Here is a 25,117-nt window from a genome sequence, read left to right on the forward strand (position 1 = left end):
AACAGTTCAGCTTCAATTCTCTCAGCCCAAGCACGCCAAATGTTCAGGCTACCAAAACTTTCTAAAAGTTCTAAAAGCTTTAGATTGCATCTGTACTACCAAAAGTGTTTCTTCACTTTGAGAAATTTCTCCACTATCCTCCTTTTTCTTTGCACTGAAAACCTAAGTCCTCAGCTATTAGCTCCACTACAGCATAAACCATTACATCAAATATTAAAGACAGAATATCACAAATTCTGAGTTCATTATTGACTTGAATTTCAAATCATGCTCTTATGCTATTCAGTACCTACCTTTATAAAGAAGGAATAACTCATATCATGTCCCATATGGCTATGAAAATGACAGAACACAGTCAAAATCCATACACAAATCTGAACCTATCAGAATCCTCTTTACAAATAGAGAAGTTCAGAAACTCAACTACTCCTACACCCTTCAATTGAATAAATACATTAATAAAAGTGCCCTTCAGCTGCTTGAGAACTTACCTAACCTGAGGAAATAAAAAATTAAACAGTTTTGGTAGAGAACTCTTTTCTGATGTGTGAAATCATAGACAGAATCCATAATAATCATATTACCAAGAACTTGCTTTTTTAATATATACTCTTATTGAACACACAAACGTTTTCATGCCATTGAACTGGAAGAAAAGGATTAAATTACAAGATTCCAAGACATTTTAACTGGCTGACACTAATCAGACAAAGGAGAACAAGACATCACTCATGAACAAAACAGAAGCCAAAAGCATTTATCTCAACACTGCAAAGATGAAGCCCATGCTTCACATTGTTGCACAACAGGCAAAAGACTGATGAGATTTCCAAGGTAATCAGCTATAGGTATGAATTTTCCTTAGGAAATGATGTATTCCATCATAAATGCAAATATTTATTAAAAGACATGCAAAAGGATCAAAGGTTTGCCTTCCAGTGTAGGAGAGCAAGAGCATTCCGTTGTCACTGCCTTCAATGTTTTTCAGGGGAGAGCCTGAAGATTTTCTGCCCTTGCAATACTCTTGCAAACTGTCATCACCACAGCACGACTTTGCACAGTGATAGCAATATCTTGTTAACACGTGACAGGACTACATCATGGCTACAGCTTGGAAAAACATAAGTTCAGGGAAGATCACCCCTACAGCGACGTACACGACCGCATTCATTTTCTACAATGGCCTGACACAAAAACACATCAGTACCTCTCAGCTCTTATGGCTTCCAGCATCCCTTTGCAACAGAAATTGTGAATGCTTCTGAATGAGGTCAGAGCCGTTTATTACCTGTTTTTCCAGCTCCACTCTCTCCTGTAATAAGAATACACTGGTCTTTGTCCTGGTCCCTTAAAGATCGATACGCTTCATCTGACAAAGCAAAGCTGCAAGAGAAAAGAGCCAATTAAGAATGAGATATAACAGATAGCAACAACAAGTATGATTTGTCCTTCACACCCACGCAGAAAATAATAAAATTTTCAAGCAGAGAGTTCTGTAAGTGCTAAGGTTTTCGACTTCCAGAATAAAAGACCCACAGAAGCAAAATGCATACTTTAGCTCATGGTTTTTTTCAGGTTTTTCCCCAGGAAAAGGGAAGCAAAATCTGCCCTACAGGTTTTCATGCAGATAGAAAACTCAAACTGATGAAGTACCAGGGAAATTTAGGTCACTTTCTTCAATGAGCAAAATGACAATGCGATGGGACATGGCCAGTCTGAAGATGCTTAGAGAAAGGAATCAATAGAATCCTTAACACTAACAATATCATAAGCTTCAATTTCTACTCTGACAAGTATGAAGACATCTCCGAACCTGAAAAAGAATTGAGCATTTTAAGCAGTTGGGGGTATTATTGGATTTCTGCACAAGTATGCCGAAGTGTTTCCCAGCAAGCGTGTTCTTAGCACGCTAAGGGTGAAGTCATACTGTGAAATTAAAGATTATTGTAAGAATTAGCAGCTTTCCTACACCAACAATATCTTTCAATGGAACACAGAACATTCCAACTCTGAAACTGCTGGGCTGCAATTTGGATCCAAACGTGCTTTGTTGCCATGCAGCAACATGTATTTTGGAGAAACGCAAATGTGTTTTTTATATTCGGGTTTTCCTCAGTTGTCATTTTAAGCCAGAGAAAGAGTAGCACTGACTTTGGTTCAACTGCATTTTCCAGCTCATGGAACAAGGCATTCTGGATGCAGCACAAGAACTCACTGCTAAAACTGAAGCGGTGTCTTAAAAAAGACGTAAAAGCGAAATCCAAATAACAGGGCACACTTAAAGCACTAAGCAAATTCAAGAAATACGCTAGCAAATTTGCTGGCAAAACAAGGCATAGTTTTACATGAAATAAACATCCATTCATCAGATCAAGAGCTTTGTTTGATTGCTGCTCCCCATAAAATGATGTGTCGGTACATATTTCAAATCGGATATAGTTCATTATTTACAGCAAACAAACCACGGTTCCAAAACAGCAAATAACTCACAGGACAACATGAAATACATAATGGTTACAGATTGGATGCATCTTTTAGAAACTTATTCTATAGCAGCTCAGGAGCTTTGCATTCTGCTGACAACTGCAGAGATACCAAGTCTTGGTTTTGCACAATGTAGCCATGCAGAGTTTTCACAGGAAACCACAGCTTTCTGAAAAAAGCAAGCTCTTTGACATGAAACTAGCTACGGTTAGCATGGGCAAAGCGATCCATGCTCAGCTTCTTCAAGAGACACTACTGCTCCAGCTCAAAAGCTTCAAACATTAAACCTGCGTATGCTCAAATCAGTTTGTATCTATTTCTTTTTCACTAGCTAACATTGCCCCTTGAGCTCAGGCAGTTCTTCCTTATGGCTTCTCCTCCTCAGTGGTTTCAGGACGATGTCATATTTCCCCAGTTATTTACCAGGTGCACACGAAACACTCTGTACTCCCTCATCCTTCATCGCTATTAGACTCATCTTTCTTTTCTTTTTAAAGCTGCATCATGTTCTGAGCTCAGCCATCCAGCAAGAGCCCTGCACACCAGGTGAGCAGCGTTCCAAGAAGGTTGGAAAACAGGTCACGAACACCTTCTGCCTCCTTCCCTATGAACACATCATCCCTGCCCTTCCTCCTTACCTCCTGCCAGTGATGCCCATGCCATCGATGCCCCACTCTTTGTGTTCCTCCCGTCCTCTTTTCTGCACAAGGGCTCCACCATTGCTTTCCTTACAGCTTACGCTATCTCAGACTCTAAAATGCAATTCTCCCTAAACAGCTGGGCTAAGCACAAAGAGAGGTCACTACTCCGTTTGATACACTTACCATCGAACCAGAATTAACACTGATCTCTCAAAGCTTACTACCACTGTGGTGATTGAAACATTTCAATGCGGTAGTTCAACCAGAGGTGAAAATGTGTTTACGAGAAAGTAGCAGGCTGTAATGTTTTTAGCATTACAACAAAGTCAGCCTGTGCTATGGCCAACACACTGGAGAACTAGGAAAAAAAAAAAAAAAAAAAAAAAAAAAGACTCTTCTGCTGCTGAGAGACCATGACACAATTTCTGGCATCTGCTTTACTGACCCGAATCCAAGCTACAGTAGCAAAAACACTTTACCAGACTCTCTTACAGGATACATATTTAGGAAATGAATAATATTTGCTGAACGCTGCTGCAGATATACTTGTGAACTGAAGAGCACCAACGCAGGGCGTTCAGAAAGGCTCATCCCAGCACACATTCACGCAACTTTAACCACCATCCTTTTTGCAAGGAAAAGTAAAGCAGTGAGATACAACGGGAAGAAATGTAACTGCAATGAGCATTCGTGGGCCATGTGTGAGGCCATTAATGGCAGTGCCATGGAGCCATGGGTTTGACTGGAAGCTGGCTTTCAGCAGGAAGGTAAGGCTCTGTGGTGCTCTCAGACCTGCAGGTTGGGTGGCTCGCTCTGCGCCTGCTGTCCTTCAGACAATCCCAGCCATCAACTACTATTTCATTGCTGGAACAGCTTTCCTGGCAGAAAATGAAGTCAGCGTCAAGCACCAAGAAAGTATTCTCTCTGCTGATATACTGAGTTATGAATTAATCAGATTAAAAACCATTCATCGTTTCTAATTCACCGAATTTCTAGTTTCCCCAGCAGCCCCCATCAAAATTTATTTCAGAGCTTGATGTATTTATTAACCCTGCCTGCACTTCACAGTCAAGAGCACCAAATTGTGCCTTTTCTCCTCCCTCAGCAAAGAAACAGAAAATTCATTGCTACAAAGAGATATGAGAAGCTGGGGAGAGAGCGGGACTCCAGCCAGCTCTGGTCTGCCCCAGCCCAGCCAGGGATGCTGGGCATACATTCGCTTTTACTCCGCTGTTCTACACAACCCATCAAAGCACAAGTTTCACAACTGTATCAGATATCCTCCACTCCAGACAGAAGAAAGAAAGAAGTCAACTCATTTTAGAAGAAGTTTTGCGGAGGTGCTTATTAGAAGTTGCCTAAAACTTACCTCTGACGTTTCAACCGCTGCTCCAAGAATTCAATTTGAGGAGGCAAAGAGTATATAAATAACAGCATTTAAGGCTTCTTTGTCTTGCTGGCATTGCATAAACAGCATTAGGCACATTTACATCAGAGCCTGAACAAATAACTTTATTTCAAAGAAAAAGAGAGAACAACACATTTGTCATGTCAACTTCAGTGGCACAGCATCGCTTCACAGCCCCTCATATTTATTACCTTCTTCTGTCACTGCATTAAAAAAGCTTCAAGTCTTTTTGTTTAAACTCCACTTCTTTCCAAAACGTTATGTCACACTGCTCCTTATTTACTAAAAACACATTAAATAATCTCATTTAAGGCCATTTGAGCTTAACATATTTGAATGATCTGAAGACAACAAAGAATCCCTCTCCCCTCTGCCTTTCAGCAGTGTGAAGAGGCGCAGCTCTGGAAGCCAACATCCACAGCTGCAGCTTTAGGCCACATTCTGAGCTCTGACCCACCTCACAATTACAGAGCCCAGGCAAAATTTTCGAAATAGTTCATAATTTAAGAAGTAGTTATAACCCATGTGTTTTGAATTAAATGGTGAGTGTGTCAGCAGTGTTGTTTCCCATACCTTATAATAAACCCTCCTTTGATTTTTAGGTTTTTACGAGAGATGACAACACTCTCCTACCACAATAAACACAGAACTACTTACTGGAGTTCTCTTTTAGCTGAGATTTAACTATAGAAGCAGTTTGAAGTCAAAATGGCACCCACACCTACACCAGTTGCAGGCTCAGCTTTTTTATAGCGCCCGTTCCTTTGGTCACACCACTCCAGATGGCCTGATGGGTCTGCAGAGAATCACATAGAATCACCAAACCCTAAAACGTGGACGTGGAGGGAAGCAGCAAAGAAGGGTTTCCAAGAAGCTCGGGCAGCACCTCCTCTGCTCGAACAGAACAGTGTGGTCAGCCCACAGCAAGGCTCACATGTGAAGCAAAAAACTTAGCCCTCTTCCATCGCTATCTTCCTTGAAGCCAAAAGCATGAGGATGAGCGCTCCTCAGCTATCGGCACTTCCATCTTCCCACCACCACTTCAATCCTTCCTCTCTCGTCCCTCAGCAATCTGCACCACTAGTTAACGTTACATGAAACTCACGTATGAAAGCCATTGTCTCTGTCTCATCTTTGCTGGTAGTTGCTTTCCATTCTCAGTCAGTCCCTTTCTTAATGCATCCACTGGCCAATCCTGGCCTGCCAGCTCTACCACTGCTTTCAAAAGAAACTCAGAAGGCCTTCTTTTTTGGCCCTTCCATTCCCCAGGACCATTTCATTTCTACCCAGCTGACTCCAAACACGTTGGCAGGGTACACGCCACATGTCAGCACGTTATCATTGCAAAGTACGCACAACGCTGCACTAAAAAAGACCTACAGCAAAATTTGCATTTTACATACTGTTTAATGTGAACTTCACATCAAATGTAACTTACAGCTTGCCGCAAAGTCTAACAGAGAAGGGTATTTTTCAAGTTCTTTTCCATTATGAGTGCACAGAAGTGCTCCGTGACAGGATGACAACAAAGCAGCATCCTCCTCTCACAGTGAATTGAGGAAATGCATCACACTGGTTGGTCCTGATGTATGCATATAAAAAGGAACCAATAACCAGGGACAGGAGAAATGGAAGCACATTTATAGAGAGCTGTAAACCACCACTATTGAACATATTTCCCCTCCCAGCCCCACTGAAGCCCAGTGAAAAAACCACCATTGGGGAAAAACAACTGTAAGAGATAATTTGCATCGTTAGCTCATAGCACAGAGCTGTTTAATCTAATCGCCCCACGGATAACAAGCGTGGCCTCATTTTCCATAATTACAAGGGTGCCTCCTGTCAGCCCCTTAGACACACGTGGGGAGAGGAGGCTGTCAGCCTGCCACGGGCCTGAATGGAGCAGCAGCTGATGGAGCACTGCCTGGGACAGCCCTGCACAGGCGAGCAGCTGCTCTATGAGCCAGGGGAAACATGAAATGAGCTTAAGCGCCAGGATAAAGAGGTGCACTAAGACAGATGGAAAGGCTTTTCTCCTCTTCAGAATGCTTCTGCGTCTTTAAGCCTGCTTTGTTTTCCCAGTGAGGACAGAAAATTGTTTTATCAACAATACTATGTGGCTAATATACACAGGGAAGCATAGCTCCTGCGTTTCCTTCCCCACTTGGCTATTCATGCTGGCAGCTGCGATGTTCTGAGACACAGAACAAAGCCCAGAGCTGAGTAAATCAGCCTGGCTATTGTGAGGACAGGGCAGAATCTATGGAAGGGACAGGAGAGAGGGACGGACAAAACCACTCTTGATTTTCAAGAGTAAAGCACTTTAAAACACAGCCTAATGCTAAACCAGAGACATTTTCTATTCTAGTGAACTGGGAATGCAACACACACCCTCAAATGCTCTCTGGAGATCCCTTCTTCCTCAGGATGCAGCAGCCCTCAGATGCACTTCAAACACAGTGCCGGCCCAGCCAGGCACCCCAGTCCCTTCCCTTCCCTGGGGACAGGACATGTTTTCCCTGCAAGCCAGCAGGATGCTTCCTTCTTGGTTTTGATCACCTCCTTTTTACTCAGTGACAGTTGAAAAGATGCCTTTTTTTGGAAAACGAGCAATGGTCTTTCCCCTGCGCCGTACTCAGAAGATGTAAACACAACACATGCCTCGTCTGCCTACTTCAACAACATCTTAAGGCACCCCTTCAGGGCTGCACAGTACTGTGATGGAAAAGAAGCAAGCACAAGGAGCCTACAAGCCAGCTGCGATGTCACTTCCCTTCAGCCACTGGACAAAAGGACACTGAAGACAAAGATAACTGTGCCTCTTTCTAATCCAGATCCTCCCTTTAAATTTCAGCACGCTAACAGCCCCAATAAGCACATCCACATCCCATTCAACAGCTGGGTCCTATGAGCTAGCAAACTGCCACTGCAGTGGCCCTCCAAAGTAACATGGAAATCCAAAGGCAAATCACTGTATACTGCTGATAAGCAAATCAGAAGGACAGTCCAGGATCCTGTTAATGTCTGTTAACTGGGGAAAGCCCCATAGAGTAGCACCAGTTGAACACACACTAATGCTTACAGTCCCAATATACAGCAGGTACAGTCTGGGGCATGGCTTGCATACAGAAGGAAATTAAAACAATGAACTATAATTTGGAGCGGGTTCCTGCTGTCAGCAAAAGGGAATATTTATTTAAACCAAAGGAAAAAAAAAAAAAAAAAAAGGCAAATATCTCCACACCATAAACTTTTCAGCAGAGCAGCTGGGCATGGCTTCCCTCTCAAATAGTCCCATTCCTAGAAATGACATCAGCTAGCTGGATGCCCATAGCCATCACTCTCCCACGGATCCAGAAGAACGGGTAACTCCCAGTTGTTCTGAGGCCCTAACCAGATGAGGTCCTGACCCAGAGCATCTCCCACCCCAGTACCGGGCTGTATTATCCAGGCAGACAGCCAGATCCTGCACCATTACAGGGTTGCTTTACAAAAAAATCAACAGGGTCAAATTACAAAACAATAATGATTTTATTGAGCTCTAAAATATTTGAAAGGAAGTACGGAAAGTGTTTCCTGCTCTTTTATCTAAAAATACCTCTAATTATAGATGCAGTGTTTTTCCTGCAGTTTATTTCTTCTTGGTGGATCTTCTGAAGCTTTGCAATCCATGAGCTCGGGCTTGCAAAAATGGAATTAATTTCTATACCTAACACAGAACTTGGCTGGAAACCAGAGAAGCCTAGTGGTAAAACTCAACTATTTGGTTTGTGCCAGCCGTGGCCATATTTTACACAAAACAATTAGTTTTCTGCACAACAGGACATGTTTGGGTGCATTGCTGCACCGCGTGAATAGTGTGCTCAAAGTGCTCAAATGAAAATGTAACTCACCCAACTGACTTAAGTGGCTGAGAAACAAATCTTCATTTTTAAAGCATGGCTTTAAGAGATGATGGATTTTAAAGATCATGGCTAAACAACAGTCCTTTCCTGAAGGAAGCACCACTTGGGAACCCCTAGGCAGGGCAGGGATTGAAGCACATGAAGATTATGCAGTGTTTTAGACACTAAATATTAAGACTGCAAATTTCCCAACTCGTAACATGAAAAAGTTTATCTTTAGTAATCTGAACTGCATTAACCATGATGTACTCTCAGTTGCAGAAATCAAAGCCTTTTGGGTACAGTCACAGGCAGAAAGAGAAGGAATGGAAAAAGGGCCTCGGAAAGCAGTAGGAGAGCTCGAATCTTGCTCAAGTTTCAAGGCTTTTAACATTAGCCTTATTTATGCTGTATTTAAAACGATGACAAAGGCTCCCAGCATAGCAGATGGGCCTTTACTGATGTATTATAAATTGCTTAAAGAAAAAAAAAAAAAGAAAGAAAAAAAACCACCACTAAGCACAATGAAACATTTCCAATGAAGAAACGACAGCTGTTGCTAATTGCAGTTTGAAATCCCAGTTGCTGAGAAGACCATGCTGCCAGTCTAGGAAAAGCAAAATGTGAATTTAGAACCATGTACAGACTATGCATAAACTGGAATTTTATAATAATTATATAATACTTAAATAAACGGCTCATTCCTAATAGGGCCTCTACCTGCCTTCACTTCTAAGTCTGGATTTCAAAAATGAAAGGCAACGACCTTCAGAATTGCTCATTCCAGTGTACAGAAAGTCCCAACATTTTAATCAAAAGCGAAGTTACAAGAACCTCCTTTAAAACACAGTTACACTGACAGAGGCTTAAAGTGGTTAAAAGTGCTCTCATTTCCAAGTCCTACCAGTCCATCACTCAATTTCCTAAATTGAGGAAAATTATGTTCTGTTAAGGAGCAGACAAAAGGTTGGTCTGATTTCTTGCGTAGATGTGCACACAAAGAACTGGAAAGGGAACTAGCTGCAATACTGAAAAGAGTTTCAAGAGCAACTGAGTATGGACAGACTTGGAGAACTGTGTTATAAATCTGAGAAATTACTGCAGGGCCTTTCCTCTATTTAATGAAGGGCTCATTTCATTCGCCCAAGTTCAGCCAGTAACGCTGGATGGATTCCCAAGTGTTTTGTGTGAATTAGCAGGATCTGACTTTATGTGACAGTATGAATTGATGTTTTTTTTAAATATCAGCACTTTAGGTTCTAAATATACAAATGGCACAATAAGAGCTCTAGCTGGCAGTTCCAGTGTCTGGAAAATGAGAGAAATGGGACCTGGCAAAAAAGTTATCAATAGGTTAGACTACTGGAACATTAGCACGCATCTCCAAACAGCCAACAAATAGTAAAGCTTATTATTATTATTTTTACTAATCTTGGCTTAAACATGACCTAGCCAAAACCTGTGTGTTTTTAAGCTTACAAATAAACACAGACTACGACAAATGCACTCACATTAAAAAAAAAAAAAAAAAAAGATTGCTACAGATAACTAAAACCGTTTGACTCTTAATCCCCAACATGACTGAAGTGAAATGTGAAAGTATGCTGTGTACAGAGGTAAGGCTAAATATTTGGAAACAGCGCTAAAAACAAAGCTATTTTGCCGAGGCTCTAAGCCAGCAGTTAGTTCACAAAGGAACCCCTTCCATAATTTTCCTTTGTATACCATGATGGAATTAAAGAAGCATCTGGAACAGATCTGCAGTTAAGAGCATCCCTTAAAAACTCACAGCTTTCCAGGCACCCACTCCTTGCATGTTTTGCAGGCTTTGCCATGAGCACACAGGCCATGTGGGCACTGCTCTTGTGACCAGCCTCCACGACGCTACCAACAGTTCAGACAACAAGGATGGCTGAAAAAGGTCATCACATCAAACCATGTAATCCAGTCTTAACGCCTCTCTCAACCATTTTAGAAATCAGAATAAAGCACAACTTTCATCTGTAAACTCATTCATTCATCCTTATGCTTTCCGGGCTGTTTGTACTTCTCAGGTGTTGGATACATTTTCTGAGCCTCCCTACAATGCACAACTGCTCTAAACCCATTTCTGTGTTGCTATGCAACATCACAAAAATCTCACACGACCCAATACTAATCCTGTCAGTAAGACTCCCTTCACCTCTACAGCACTCAGGTCAGCTGGCTGCATAATATGCTATCCAACCAAACGTGCTTGGATTTCAGAAAAAAACTGAAAGTATTGTATGCAAGAGAAATCTTCCCTTGCATTCTAAGCCTTACAAATCTTTTCAAAAACGCTCTTTAAAAAATGAGATGGCCATTTCAAGATGGGCACATCACAAGGGCCTTCCTCAAATTCCATTTTCTCTGGGCTGCAGAGCTGTCAGGACATCGTGCTCCCACAGGAGGTGTGCACACAGCCTGCAATACAACAGGTCCTTCTCAGGCATGAAATCCTTCTGACTCATGAAGCAAATGCGATCCTTCATCCCCATTTCATCTATGCGCTTGAGGGACTGACATGCACAGATTTGCCACATCCAGCACTGCCTCTCTAGAGAGGTCAAGAGTCATAAGCCTGACCCCTTCCAAAATAAGACTGCAATGGTTTATGCAGGTTTTCTTCTTCCCCTTTTTTCTTTCAACTCATTCCTAATATGGGTTTAAAAATTAGGTACAGGCGGTCCTCCCTAATTGTTATTTATGATTTCTGTCAGCCGTGGATGCTCCTTCCCTGCCCAGCAGTTAATTTTGCCAACTAACCTTTGATCACCTTCCCTGCCTATAAATCTCTTTAGAAACAGACACTCTGCTGAGCCACATGAGCAAGTCCAAAGATCAAATTTCTGGAGAATTCAGAAATTATTGGGAATAAGAACAACCTGGCTGCACAAAGGGGATATTGCAAGGTGAACAAAATCCATGAGGAGTAAAGAGCTTGCCAGGAGAGAAAAGGAGGTTAGGAAAGGAATAGCAGAGAAGGAAATAATAACATAGACATGCTTGGTCAATGAAGGACATCAAACTGTGGCCCCAGGCACTCACCCCACCACCCTCTCCTTCAGCAAATAAAACGTGCTATTGTGTGCCTTAAAACACACTGATGCTTATGGGGGATGGCTTCGTTTTATGTATGGGCAACAACTATGTAGGACTTCATCATCCCCTCAGTCAAAAATGTTTGCTTTAAGTCAAGGAGGAAAGAAAGAGTTACTGTAACCTCAGCATTTCTGAAGGCATGCAGTCCTGGAATACCAGCAAAAAGAGCCAGAAGCAAAACTGTAACTTCTATATTTGCTGCTTACATGGGCTCAAAACAGTCCTGACGTGAAAAGCTAAAAGCAAATTTTGCCTATTGTCACTGTAATTCAGGTATCAGCATTAAAATTATTTTTCCCAGGAATTATTAACACGATGACAATCAAAATAGGAAATCTAATTAAGTTTCTCAAACTTGCCTCGTGGCATCAGGTTGACATCTCCACATCTGCATCCCATGTAAAGGCATGCCATTTTCAGAACCTTCCTGCAAGAGCTTATCCCTCTATGTATCTGAAAGCTTTTAACTTAGTAGCTTACAACTTGTGACTAGCAGTACCGTTGCCACATTCTTTTTGTTCCTCAGCTTGAAGTAATTCACAGTTCTAAAGCAAGAAGTTGAGGAGCTTAAGCCTGAGAAAGGGAGCAGAAAGTCACGTTTTGTGTTACCTGCAAGAGACGGAGACCTGCTGGTAGCCAAGATGAGAAATGCAAGCAACATCATCTCTGCAAACCCGTAAAGCAAACCTGTTCCTGGTAGGAAAGTGATATGGCAGCTACAAGGAAATGATATGATGAAGTGTTTAATTCCCATTACTGTCACTTTGAAGATTTCAGAAGCTGCCTTTGTCACCAGTGGAAGGCGATGTAAATTAGCAAGGTAGACAGCTTTGTTCTCTCTCATGTCTAGGCTACCCACAAGGTAAGCAAAATGGCAATTACATCAACTGAAAGGGTAATTACATCAACTGGAAGAGCAGAACAGAAACGTAAGGACTGCACAAATCAAGCAGCTAATGGTTGGAGCACTGAAATGTTATCCTCTGCGCTGTCGAGTCAGAGACAAGCTTGATCCTGCCTTGTAGATAAAAACAAAACCAGAAAGAGTAACAAAACACTGGGGAAATAAGTAGATGCATAAATAAAGAGCTTGGTGAACTTCGCATTGCAGCTATGCAAATAGCCACAGACTGGGAAAACAAGCATTCCAGGAGCATTACATGGTGTCATAACAGCAGCAGTGAATTTAGAGAGGAATGAAACATTAAAATTTGAAGTCCTTGATTGATTTTTAACAGATACACCATCATCCAAAACCATCTGACCAAGGAGCACCCTCTCCCAGAACTTGTGTTTGGCTGCCTGTTCAAAACATGTCTGCAGCCTCACTCGAGCTTCCAAAGCAGCTTCTAAAGCAGCATCCCAAACCTGCAATTAAGTCTTAAGTAGTGTCACTGAAAGCATTGGGTGCTCTTACATTTGCTGCTGAGGAAACACAAAGCAAATGAGAAGGCAAACACTCCCCTCATCTTTCACATTAAGGTTAAAAAAACATGTGATTCCCACTCGCATGGTTTTGTGTTTCTCCAGTGACCATGTATAGGAAAAAAAAAAAAAATCACTAGGTATGGATTTCCTTCATGTCATTAGATGCTGCTCTCTCCTTTGCCTTCAGTTTTCCCTTTCTCATCCAGTCAGCTATTTTAGGGGGACATCAGGATTTCTCATGCACACACTCCCCATCCCAACCCATCACATCACATCCAGATGTTTGCATGTGCCTCAAAGCACAGAGAGAAGGACATAGGAAACAACCAGAAAATGAACAAAACGTGATTTAATAATCCCCATTTCTCAGAAGCTCCCCTACAAAGCTCTCTAGAACAGCCCTCAGCAGTCTGCTCCAGAAATACCAGCGTAAACATTGGGAAATGCAGATCTGGAGGTTCTCTCTGAAACAACAGAGTTTCTTCTAACCAATGGCCAGGCTGCCCAGAGAAGTGGTGGATGCCCTACCTGGAGACGTGCAAGGTCAGGCTGGATGGGTCTCTGAGCACCCTGATCGAGCCGTAGGCGTCCCTGTTCCTGGCAGGGCAGTTGGACTAGATGGCCTTTAAGGGTCCTTCCCAACTTGAATTATTTTGTGATTCTGTGAGACTCTAAGCATTTTGGTGCCACACAGCAGAGTGGTTTCTAGAAGAATTTACCGAATCTAAATCCCTGCAAGGTATTTTTATGCATTACATCATTTGCATCTTTCTAGCTAGCACTAGTAATAAATCAGACTGATAATTAGCATAAAGGAGATGCTAAAATAATAAACACACTAAATATAACTTCATTTATAAACCTATTTTCTCAGTCAGATGCGTTCGTTTCCTAGAGAATAAGCAAGGAATTTTGGTTTGGTCATGATTACATCACAGGAACCAGAAGTCTCTTTCCAAAGCCCCCTGACATGGTGCAGTGGGCTTCCCCACAACCATGTCTTATGAAAAGGCCACAGCTCATCGGAGATTTGCACATCAAAGAGAAATAAGTATGTAGATCTCGACAAATCAGTGCGGGTTTTTTCCCCCCCCACATCAGAAGGAACAAACACCACAGATTGCAATCTGCTATACACCAACTCTTCATTTAAGTTTCTGAGCTGCTAAAAAAAAAAAAAAAAAAAAAAATTAAAAAGAAACAGCCTTGAGGACAACTGCAAGGTCTCCGTGGAAGTGCACCGCAGGCTGTGACTGTGCCCTGCATTTAAGAGCAGCCTGCCGCATGTTGATCTGTCAGCCCTAAATCCAGCTGCAGGCTCCAAGCCGGGGCGATGCTGGCTGTACCCCAGAACCAGTTCCTGGGGAGCAGCAGTTTACCAATTTTGGAAGAGACAAATGGGGCTCTCTTAATCCTACAGCTCTACTTAGCAACCACGGACAGCTGCAAAGGAAAGCAAGGTTACCAGAAGGTGAGATCTTTTTAACTGAAAAAATGTGAAATGGAAACACCGCTTCTTCAAAATAAAGTGGAATTAGGAAATGCTATTTCCTAATCCAGTATTTTTAAGGATAATTTGGTAGAAGGTAAAACTATCACACAGAAGCAATACCAAATCAAGTTCCCGTTCTGAGACATGAGCCTGACTGTACAATTACTGTCATTAGCAATGAATGACTTTATGAAACAATTTTCTACTCGGATCAGATTCACATTTCTTTTCCCCAAGTCTTTTACTCTAACCATCTAATATCTCCCCTTACTACCTTGAAACTCATTTCCACCTTAACATAGAAAGGCAAATATTTCTCTAGTCAAAGCTGAATGTACATGTGATAGGATTGAGCACTGAAAAAAATACGTATTAAAATGATCAAAATGGTAATTTCATTCTGGAAAACCACCCTTCAGGAGAGATGGAGAAACAGAGATCCACGTATTACTTGATTCGACAAGTAACCAAGAACCGACTTTCAGAATGTCAGACAAGCTGTTGTTACTCACAGGTCTTATTTACGAAATCCTCCACCATATGACAGCTGATTTAGCTGCGCAGACAGTTCTTTTAGCAAGCAATTGCATTAAGTTAGCAAGCCACTGCACTTGCTAAACAAAACTTGAAGGAAACCCGAACAAGGTGAGAGTTGAGATTCAAGAAGACCAAGAAGGGCCAGAAGCTCAATTTATATGTGTTATAGCACTTCAGCCAACACATTTGGAAAAGCTACAGGTGAAGGATGAAGGCAAAAAAAAAAAATTAATCAGACATATTTCCACACCACTCCTTGTTAAAGTAGAAGCTAACATTGGAGAAAGAGGCCCGAGTTTATGGCAATGCTTAGATACTTGTCTGATTGGAGGTCACTCCATATGGCCCCCTGAATGTGCAATGGCAAAGCAGGGCGACAGCCTGACACAACACAGGTGTGCTTCCCTAAATCAGAGTCATGTAGACGAGAGGAACAGAGGCCTGCAAACTCACCACTACAGTGCCTGACGAGATAAACCAATTACCTCAACATGCACACTCTGGAGACAAGGCACCCCATTCTCAGCCACACCTCCCACACCTATACTAAAAGTCTCAGAGCCTAACCACATTCAGGCTGCTCAGTAATTCAGACCAGCCCTGTATAACACAAGGCATGCCAGGTCAGTGGGGTGAGCTCTCAGGATGGAACGGAGCCGTGAGTGACACAAGCAAGGCCTCTGACTTCTTTGCAAGGTGCAGTCCTGCAGAGGGAGTGCCAGAGGTGAACCAAAGTCAGAATACGACATTATACTTACTTGCCAGCCTTCCATCCCTACATTTAGACCTGGAATTTACATCATATAGAAATCACTCTTTGCAGTGTTGTGTCTCTGTATACACACAATGAATTTTCGTCTTAAGATTCGCATGATTCGTTGATATCACTGTGGTTGCCCTCTCAGAATTGGCTCATCTCCACCCAGCAAAGGGGACCAAGCTTTTGTTTCCCTACAGATTCCATCAATCAAGAAGATTTCCTCGAAACCAGACTAAAATGCAGCAATGAAGGCTACCAGTTGCAGTTACAGGAAAATGTTCCCAAGTGCACATACCAGAGCCTAAATACATGATATACAAAGCGTAACTTTCCTTGACTTGTCTTTAATATGAACTAATTGTGAGGGGACTGCTTTAATGAGCACTTTTTGATGAGAAAGACAGCTGGTACCATCTGCTCACGGGCAGCCTGAAACGAAAGCTGTTGTGTACTTACATGTGAGGGCTGAGTTCATAGAAGTTCCGGTTTCTGTATTCTTCAACTTTCTCCGGAGTATAAATGGGGAGAGGTCTGTAAGGGTTTATTGATATCACCACGCTGCCGATGTATGTCTGTTGAAGGAAAACAAGGCAAAAAAAAAAAACAACACACCATCATGGAGTTTTCTTTTTAAAATACTCTTGCTTTTCATGTATTTCTATTTAACACGCAAGGAAAAACAACAAACAAACGTAAAATTATAAAAAAAGAAGAAAAAAAAAGCCCAGTTGTGACAATGAATAAATATGTATCCACACTGAAACACTTCCCAGGTCTCATCAAACATATCAGTAGATACTTCTACAGAATGGAATGCCTCTCATGAACGTTTTTAAAACAAAGTCCTATCATACAAATATTTCTCTAACTCTCTCAGTTGGGGAGGAAAACGAAAAGGACACAGATGTTCATGAAGGACCCACTCCAACAGCATGATCTTTGTAGTACAGAAGTGCAGAGAAGCAGCACTGTGTGCAGTCACACTCCTTCCTGCACTTGGGGATAAGACACATGCAGGCTGATGGCCTCTCATAGGGTTCTGTCAATTGAGTGACTTGAAGGCAAGGCTGAAACCAGCTGAAGTCCTGCCACGATACCCCGGCAGACACAAAGCATTACTTAGGTTTCCAGATGCCAAACACAGTTGCTATTACTGGAGAAAAATGGTGTGGGTAATGCATTGGTTTTCCTTTAGATCCTATACAGCACCCAGCGGAATGACAGTGGGTGAGCATCCATGCAGCAAGTGCCACAACCCCTCCAATCCTGCCTGTAGGCACTCAGCAAGCACAGAGTGAAAGCCAAGCATTTGATATCTCTTCCCCAGCCATGAAATGATTAAGAAGACCGGGCACAACATGGCTTTGCCAATAAGCGGGGCTTTCTGGAGGTGTGACAGCTGCACACAAAAGCCACAGGTTCCCACTAGGATTACGCCGATAGGAACTGCTGAAGAAAGAGAACAATTCTTACATAGATTTTGGAGTTTAAATAGCTCCTTCCCTGCAACACTTGAGCACCTCATGATTGCCACTTGGACTTACCCCCACAACTTTTCCTGGAAGGAAGTGCTACAGTAAACATTTGCTAAATGGGAGCAGAGGGGAGCCCGAGTTACTCAGCAGCAGGTACAGCAGAGCACTCAGCTGCCTCTGGAGCAACAGACCAACAACGCTGAATGCTATAACCCCCCCATCTGACCTTCACGTCTAAAGCAATTTTCTGCTAAATGCTAAACAAAAACCAGGCCCTAAGCAGAAAGCAAGGGGAGCGAGACTTCCCACCTTCCACAGCATGCACATGCATACAAGCTGCGAGCCCGCTAAACACCTTCTGTCCGAGATTGAACAACCTCAAGTGCAGCAACAGAGCAAGCAGCACCAAGCTGCAGAGCCTAGAAGCTCACCCTCACGGCATCTGCAGCCTAAAGGATGAAACAGAAGCAGCCACTGCTGACAGCTCATTGTGCAACTGCTGCTACAATGAAGCATAACACTCCGCTAATTGGGTTCAAAGCTCACCAATTCCAAATAGCACTGAGTTTCTCTTCGCCTTTGGAACTGGCCAGGAATCTTCTGCAAAACGCTTCCCCCCATGCATCCAAGTAGGTCCAATCGGATCAAGCTGGTTGGACCAGGAGCCCAGGGAGAGCAAGGAGGGGGAAGGAGCCTGGGGTAATTTGCATCAGGGTTGGCAAACTGCAGCTCACAAGAGAGACAACCAAACGTGTGCCTATGAGGGAGGAACCCCAAAGGCTCTCCGACACAGACTACTGATGCAGTCACAAAGTGGATCTGCGCCTTTACAAAATAACTAAGATTTGTGCTTCTTCCAAAGACACGTTGCCATACGTGCTTAGATACACTTTCTTCAAACAGTAAGTTGTTTTAGTTTCGTGGTCATCCTCCCCTTAACAAGGCAAGTAGTTTCCACCTGTGTCTGCTCTCCTCCTCTGAGCTGTAAGAAAACCCCCAAATGAGCTTTATACAGAGTTTGCTCTGCTCTCTCAGCATACACAGCACTGGCAATTTGCAGCCTACAGATGCTTAGCACAAACAACAGGTACCCCAAAACCTTTCTGGTCTTCACAAGTGCATGGATATCCCATTAGGACTCTTTCCTGATAAAACTCTCTTCCTCACAAATCTTGACAAACTGTGAATTCAGCTCATTTTGAACTCTATGCTGGAAAGTACCAGCAGAAGACACGTGCAGACCAGATCTGAAAGATTATATTTTGAAAAAGCAATTCTCTGGAACTCAAAGACCTGCCATTTCCAGCTGCCATAAAATCATGAAGTTTGCTGCATTCTTGAAGTACCCTGACATGCCAAAGCAAAGAAAGATGGGTGAAAGAGAAAAGCTTCATTTTTAAATTTGAATACAAGCGTTCATATGAGATTTATTTAGAAGCATCTCATCATAGCTAAGTACTGCCCAGACAATGTATTTTGGGAATTCAAGTCAGCTATCCATTGTCAGACATGTACGAATACAGCTCAATTCCTAAAATACCAATATTTCAAAAGGTCAAAGGACTATATAGAAACAAAGCTGTATACATGCCCGTTTTAAACACCAACCCACAGCATGCCAAGAAGTCGTCAGTTGTGCTGTAAGGCTGCTCACAAGAGCTGATACACACTCTTCTAGAATGCCAGTATCTCAAAACTGACACCACTACTTGTTAGCGGTGGTCTGTGAGATTCCGCCTAACCGGGATAAACAGATCCAGAAAATAGCTTTCCCACATAACATCTGCCTTCCCACCAGAACTCCACGATAAACAAACAAACTAAATGGTTTAAACCCTTGAGCAAGCAACAGGAGCAGTAACATTCCAGTGCTGGAAGGAGTACGCTGAGGGGTAGTGGGAGACATGCAGCAGCACCCCAGGGACTGAGAGAGCCTTCATCCTCCCTGTTCAAGGAAAAAAATCTAACCCCAGAGGAACAGCCTCGTGATGACAGCACAGAGCGCAGGCAGGAAATCTGATTTCTGTCTTGGCTTTGCCGTGGCCTTGTTATGCGAGTTTGGACAAGACCTGCTGTCTCCTCAATTTCCATTAATGAGAGAATCTTGATTATACTCCTTCCTCCGAGCTTCTTTACTGCAAGGACTCACAGAGGCAAATTCTGCTTCCTTTGTGTGTTTATCCTGAACCTGGATCAAAAGGGCTCATTGGATGGTTGGACTAGGTGATCTTAGTGGTCTTTTCCAACCTTAACAATGCTACGACTCTCTCTTGAAGTCAATCAGTGAACCTGCTCCGCTGCATGACTATACTGCTAAGCATTAACATTGCAGCTGTGGAAACCTGAATTTCAATCAAGTCAAAAGGCAGCACGTTCTGCATCCTCCAATAAAGAAACACAGGCAATGCCTTCCTGTGAATTTGGGCTTACGGCCCAAGCAGAAGAAAACTTTAAATTACAACCCAATGGAAAAAGAAGCAATGTTCAGTAGGCTGCTCCTCCAAGGTGTTGGAGGTGCAAGTTGTAAGATGCTTTGATGCCTACTTATTCCTCTGAGGAATGGAAGCAAACCTAGCAGCCTAGGGCAAGAAGTTAACACTACAGTATATCAGTAAAGCTGTTTTTCCTCTGTCAGAGTTAATCTTAGAATATCCCAAGGGTCCAGAAGAGAGGAGTCTGCAGCTGCAGAAGCCAGGGAACACTGCCAGCGGTAGTCAGAGCTGCAGAACAGGAGCTGCAGAGGCTGCCTTACCAGCATCTGTGAAACCTCCTCTGGCCCTGTGGCACCCAGCACAACGCAATCTTCTGCAGAGTTTAAAATCATGATGTGCCTGCATCTGTTCACTAGAAACCGTCAATGCTTCACATCACATGTGGCAGCTCAAACAACAGCATCAAAAAAGTCTCTTCCACATGGTAGCCTGCAATTGGCCAGGAAAAGATGTTGCTGCAAAAACACCTCCTGCTGTAAAATGCACAATAGACACAGGACTCTGCACATGTGCTAAAGGGGGCTAAATTCGCAAGGTCCTGAAAGGCTACTCCATTTATTTGTGTATTTTTTAATGTTTAGCACAGACACAGAAAACAAAGTTCTCATAAAGTAAGATTGCTAGTGGGGATACAGCCCCTTCCAGACACGCAGGCCAATTTTAATAGTCCAGATACGCACTGTGTGCATTTCTTCAGCACTGATTAGGCTCATGTGAACTGAGTTCCTGAGATTTTAACAGCTTCAGATCACTAAGACAAGCGACTGAAAAGAGAAATGTTGAAGTAAGATCAAAGACAAGTGTGACCAGGGTTTGTTGGAGAGAATCCAGAATGAAACACTGGGGCAGCACTGATTTTTTAATTATCATTATTAATATTATTATTAATGTGACACGCGCACTAATCCTCAGTTAGCAGAAGGAATTTCTGCAATTGGAGCCATCAAATTGGCTTTTCCCAGCAAATAGTGTTCCCCTAAGCTCCTGCTGAATTCTGAAGCAGCTGTGGTGGCCAGTGAGGTGCTGCAGATAAGGAAATACTTTAGCACACACCTAACTGGAAGGGAAGCCAGTGCTAAAAATTCACTTTTTGCATGTCTGGTCTGCGGTAACCTGAACTTCTAAACCAAACTGATATATTTGGTCTTACTTTCTATATAGAGAGAGCCCTCTATAGTTCCCCCTCTCAATACTCCTGTATATATCTCCCTCTTAGTCATTTCTAATTCTCTTCGTGTAAGTGAAGAAACACAACGGTGGATTTCTGAACAAACACTACTTAGCCCAAAATGATTAAAACATCCTGCCCCATGACCACCCTCCTTCGAGCACAGCACCTCAGGCCCAGAAACAGGCGGTATGTAGTAACACTGTTAGTGCATATCCTTGTCGTGCACCACATACATTGCGGCTCTGGTAATGACTCAAGAAACAAAGCTCAAGCAGGCAACACAAAGGCAGAATTGCATACATCCCAAAGCAACCAACCACAACACAGCAGCCCGCGTCAAAAAGGATAGCAAGATCCTCTTCAGCACAGGCTGGGTCCTGCAGGCTGCTGTGCAAACAGCCCCAACAGGCTGCGGTAACCTGCAGCAGCCCGGATCAAGCCCTTAATCACACAGCAATCATTTTAGAGCCTGAAGTAACAACGGAGCATTCTGCAGAGAAAGGTGCTCGAGCATAACATGCTGAAACAAGTACTTAAAGAGGATGCGTGTGTACAGATCATCAGGTTTCTCTTCTAAGTTTCTGGAGGGCACAGACTTCGCTGCTCACTGAGTATTACTGCTAACCTCACGATCATCCTGACAGAGCTCAATGGTATTACTAACGAAAGTGATTAATCACCTCAATCCCCCACCTCTCCGACTCTGAATGCTGACTCATCTCAGACGATCCCTGCAGAGGATGCAATGATAAGCGAAACCTGTAAAGCAGGCCATGATGAAGTCAGCCCAAGGCAGACACGAGCAATTTTAAGGACAGCATTTAAGTATCCTGCAACGTCAGTACTTGCTAGCTTTGGAGAAGATAAAGACTTGTTTTCATAAGCAACTGCAACTGGGGACTGAATAGTGCCTGTGCCAAGAAAACTCCTGTCTCAAAGCGAAAAAGAAACAATAGCAGAAAACATTAGGGAGGGGACACGTGCCTTAATGGAGTACTTAAACTACTCCATTATTTCTGTATAGATAAAACATACCTGTATGGATAAAAAATGGGGAAGGAAAGTGTCCCAGCAGGCTGCAGCCAGGGCTGGCCTATGTGCATGGTTTGACAGCACTCGGATGTTTTGGCTGCTCTCTCTGCTCTGTGCCAACCTTTCATTAATCTTTTGTACCTTTATATCAAACAACATGCACCAAAACCACTGCTAAATGTCCAACATATCATCATTGCCTCTTCGATGGAACAAGATTTTGGGGCAGAGCCAATGCTGCAGAACTTGCTGAGGCCCTATGGGAGACATTTCCCACACCAACTTGCCTCTTTTTTCAAAGAGCCACACCAAAACAGCAAGCAGTGTGTAGTGAAGAAGACCCCTACAAGCAGCCCACCACACTCACCTGATTTTTCATGTTTTCTTTACTTCTTTAAGCAGGTATTGCATAGAGCCCTATGCTTCCGTTGCCATGTTTAGCATTGGGGGTGGCATACAAAGAGGAAAGGAAATGAAGCAATGCCTTGAGACAAGCAGCTGTACTGCTGCTGGACACCCCAAGGCTCAAAGCAACCCACTTGCTGGCTGCTGGCACCTTGGCCTGCTGAGCTATCACATTTGCTTATCAGATGTGCTGATGTGAAGGATCAAGGGACCAAGGGGAAGTCTGACCAGATAACATGCGAAGAAAGATTCAGAGGGAGGCAGAATATTTTTCATTGCACCAGATATGGCTGGAAAAGATATGCCTGGAGCAACAGGCCCTACCTGACACCTGAAGCAGTGGACTCAAGGCTCTCACCTGTGGCAGCTGCAACAGTATTACTGCTGCAGGTGACTGGCTTCTCTCAACACGGGAAGCCAGAAATCACTGGCAGCAGCAGAGTCATCCCTGTGGGAGGAGAGCAGGAGGTGTGGGGAAGCACAGTCAGCTGAGAACTGCTGTGGCTGTTGAGCGAAGCGAAGCTCTACAAGGCTTTCTTCATAAGGAAGTTGATGAGGAATGGGCTCGGCTCACACCAGACATCTGCTCTCATCTACTGCCCTTTCTCAGCTCCAGCCTTAGCCCTGGGGTGTCCCTTCTCTCTCCTCAAACAGTACTTCCAAACCTGTTTGAAAACCTGATCACGGGCCCCAGCCAGCCACAAAAACAACCTGTAAAGGCCAGTGAAATTATGCTGACCTAATTCAGACAGCGATGACATCGAGAATAAAACTGAACTTCAACCTGTGCTATGACCGTAATGCAATTAAAAATTTCCCAGCAACCTGCATTTATGTATCCCAATACCACAAAACTCTTTTATTCACACCACCAGTGAAGTTTTATGGAGGGGTGTGATCTTGCAAGGCCAATTCCTATTGAGACAGTCGGTCTCATTCATGTATTTACATCTTCCGCCCTCTTCCTCCCAGCACAATAACTGGAAGATCAGACATAGATGCAGCAGGAACAAAGCCACTGTGCTTGACTGCCATTCGGCAAACTCCCGAACCATGCAAGATGACGAAAAAAGGAGGAAACCAATAACACACACAGTTGAGTAAAGTCAAACCAGAAACAACAAGGGTACCCCCAAAATACCTAATCAGCATCCCCAGGAAGCCCCCCAGCCTGCGACACAAGCACACCAGCCAACCAAAGGCAGTCACAAGGATATTACCTCAAGCAGCTAGCACTGAGTTATTATACTGGAATGACAAATATTTAATAGCTCAGTAATAAAACAACATGTGTTCAGTACCATAAGAGTGTTCTTGCCCAAAGCAGCCCACAAACTCCACGTGCAGAAAATACAAATTAAACGCTGACATCAGAAAAAGATTCTGTTATGCTACAAGAACAAAAAGCAAACAAACATTTTGTTGTCATGAACAAAATGTTGACCTCTGCTTCTCTGGGAAGGCTTCAAGAAACAACATAACTGTGGGGAAAAATGTGCAGGGCAGCAGAACAGAGCGGCGTCTGGCCATAAAGGCTGCCGATATGCCCACGCAGCACCAGTCCCTCCAGACTGCTCCTCCAACATGACCCATCCAGCAGGAAAATCAGCTGCAGAGCAATATATATGCCTCAGTTTATCCCAGTTCTCCACTATCACTGGGAATCCGCACACAGACAGATGCCAACCCTCTTCCTCATTTCTCAGCATTCCAAAGTATAAAAGACAAATAACAGCTGGGCTGATCACATTTCAGTCAAATCAATGCAAATGAAAAAGTTCAGGGAGAAGGTGCAGCAGAATGAGTCAAAATTCATCCACGGTATACAAGCTGAATTTTATGAAGCTATTTGAAAGTTAATATGCGGTCTCTTGGTCACACATTCTAACCACACAAGCTGCTCCCTGTGACCCCCAAATAATCAACATTCTATGTGCTAGCTGCATCGGTCATGAATCACATTTTACTCTAAGTTAAAGAAACTCTCCCTTTGTTACTGATACTTAGAGAACAGAAAGTGATTTTATCAATAAAAGGTTTAAGAGCTGCAAAAATAACATCATAGTCTATCGCAGCTTTTTAATGAGATTTTTCTTGGTCAGACGTACCCCAGGCATTTCCAGACATGACTAAACTCCAAGATTCCCATTCCCAATTAACACGTTCATTACCGACAAGCCTTTCCTCCAGAGCGCAGCTGAACCTGATGGTCTTTAGGAGAATAATTGGCCCAGCTCCAGCTTCACCAGCCTTCGTGCTTATTTTTACAGGCACGGCCTCCAGCCCAGTATGCAACCTAACACCCAAGTCCATTAAACTTTCCATCAAATACACGTAAAAACAAACAACAGGCAATCATGTTGTAGTCTGTTCTCTGACTGGTAGGAGTACACTTTTTTCCTTGTTTGCACATGACAACTTTCAAGTTGTCCTCTTGAAGGAGCTCAGAATGGTCATGCTCAGTTTGAAGAGAGGACCACTGGGAATCCAGGTCTGATCCAGCTCTTGCAAGGGGAGCTGTTGCAGAGAAGACTTGGCACTAGGATTTCCGACATTAAAAATTCAGCGTCAAGTGTAACTACCATGGCAGAGACTAGCAAAGACAAAAATTGTATTGTTTTCTGCTGGAATGAGCCCATTTATCTTGTCATCTTTGGCTATGGAGAGAGATCTGGCGCTCACGGAGGGATTGATCTGACTCACATCCATCTATAGGGCTGGCTAACACGATTATGCCACGTCTGGCCAACTTTAAAGCTTTTTCAAAACTACTCACATTACAGGT

General features: G+C 43.2%; 1 protein-coding gene across 7 annotated transcripts in view; it reads right to left on the minus strand.

Moving 5' to 3' along the window:
- The window catches only part of MYO1B (myosin IB), a 123,002-nt gene that overhangs the window by 52,930 nt on the left and 44,955 nt on the right, over positions 1–25,117 (minus strand). For all 7 annotated transcript variants that reach the window (XM_085227863.1, XM_085227859.1, XM_085227858.1 and 4 more), the window contains 2 exons: positions 16,214–16,329; positions 1,289–1,383 (listed from right to left, as the gene is read on the minus strand). In XM_085227863.1, the coding sequence (XP_085083989.1) occupies positions 1,289–1,383; positions 16,214–16,329 (211 nt within the window). The remainder of the gene's footprint in view (positions 1–1,288; positions 1,384–16,213; positions 16,330–25,117) is intronic.

This window comes from Meleagris gallopavo, chromosome 7 (genome assembly GCF_905368555.1).
Source record: "Meleagris gallopavo chromosome 7, MGAL_WU_HG_1.1, whole genome shotgun sequence".
Lineage (NCBI taxonomy): Eukaryota > Metazoa > Chordata > Aves > Galliformes > Phasianidae > Meleagris > Meleagris gallopavo.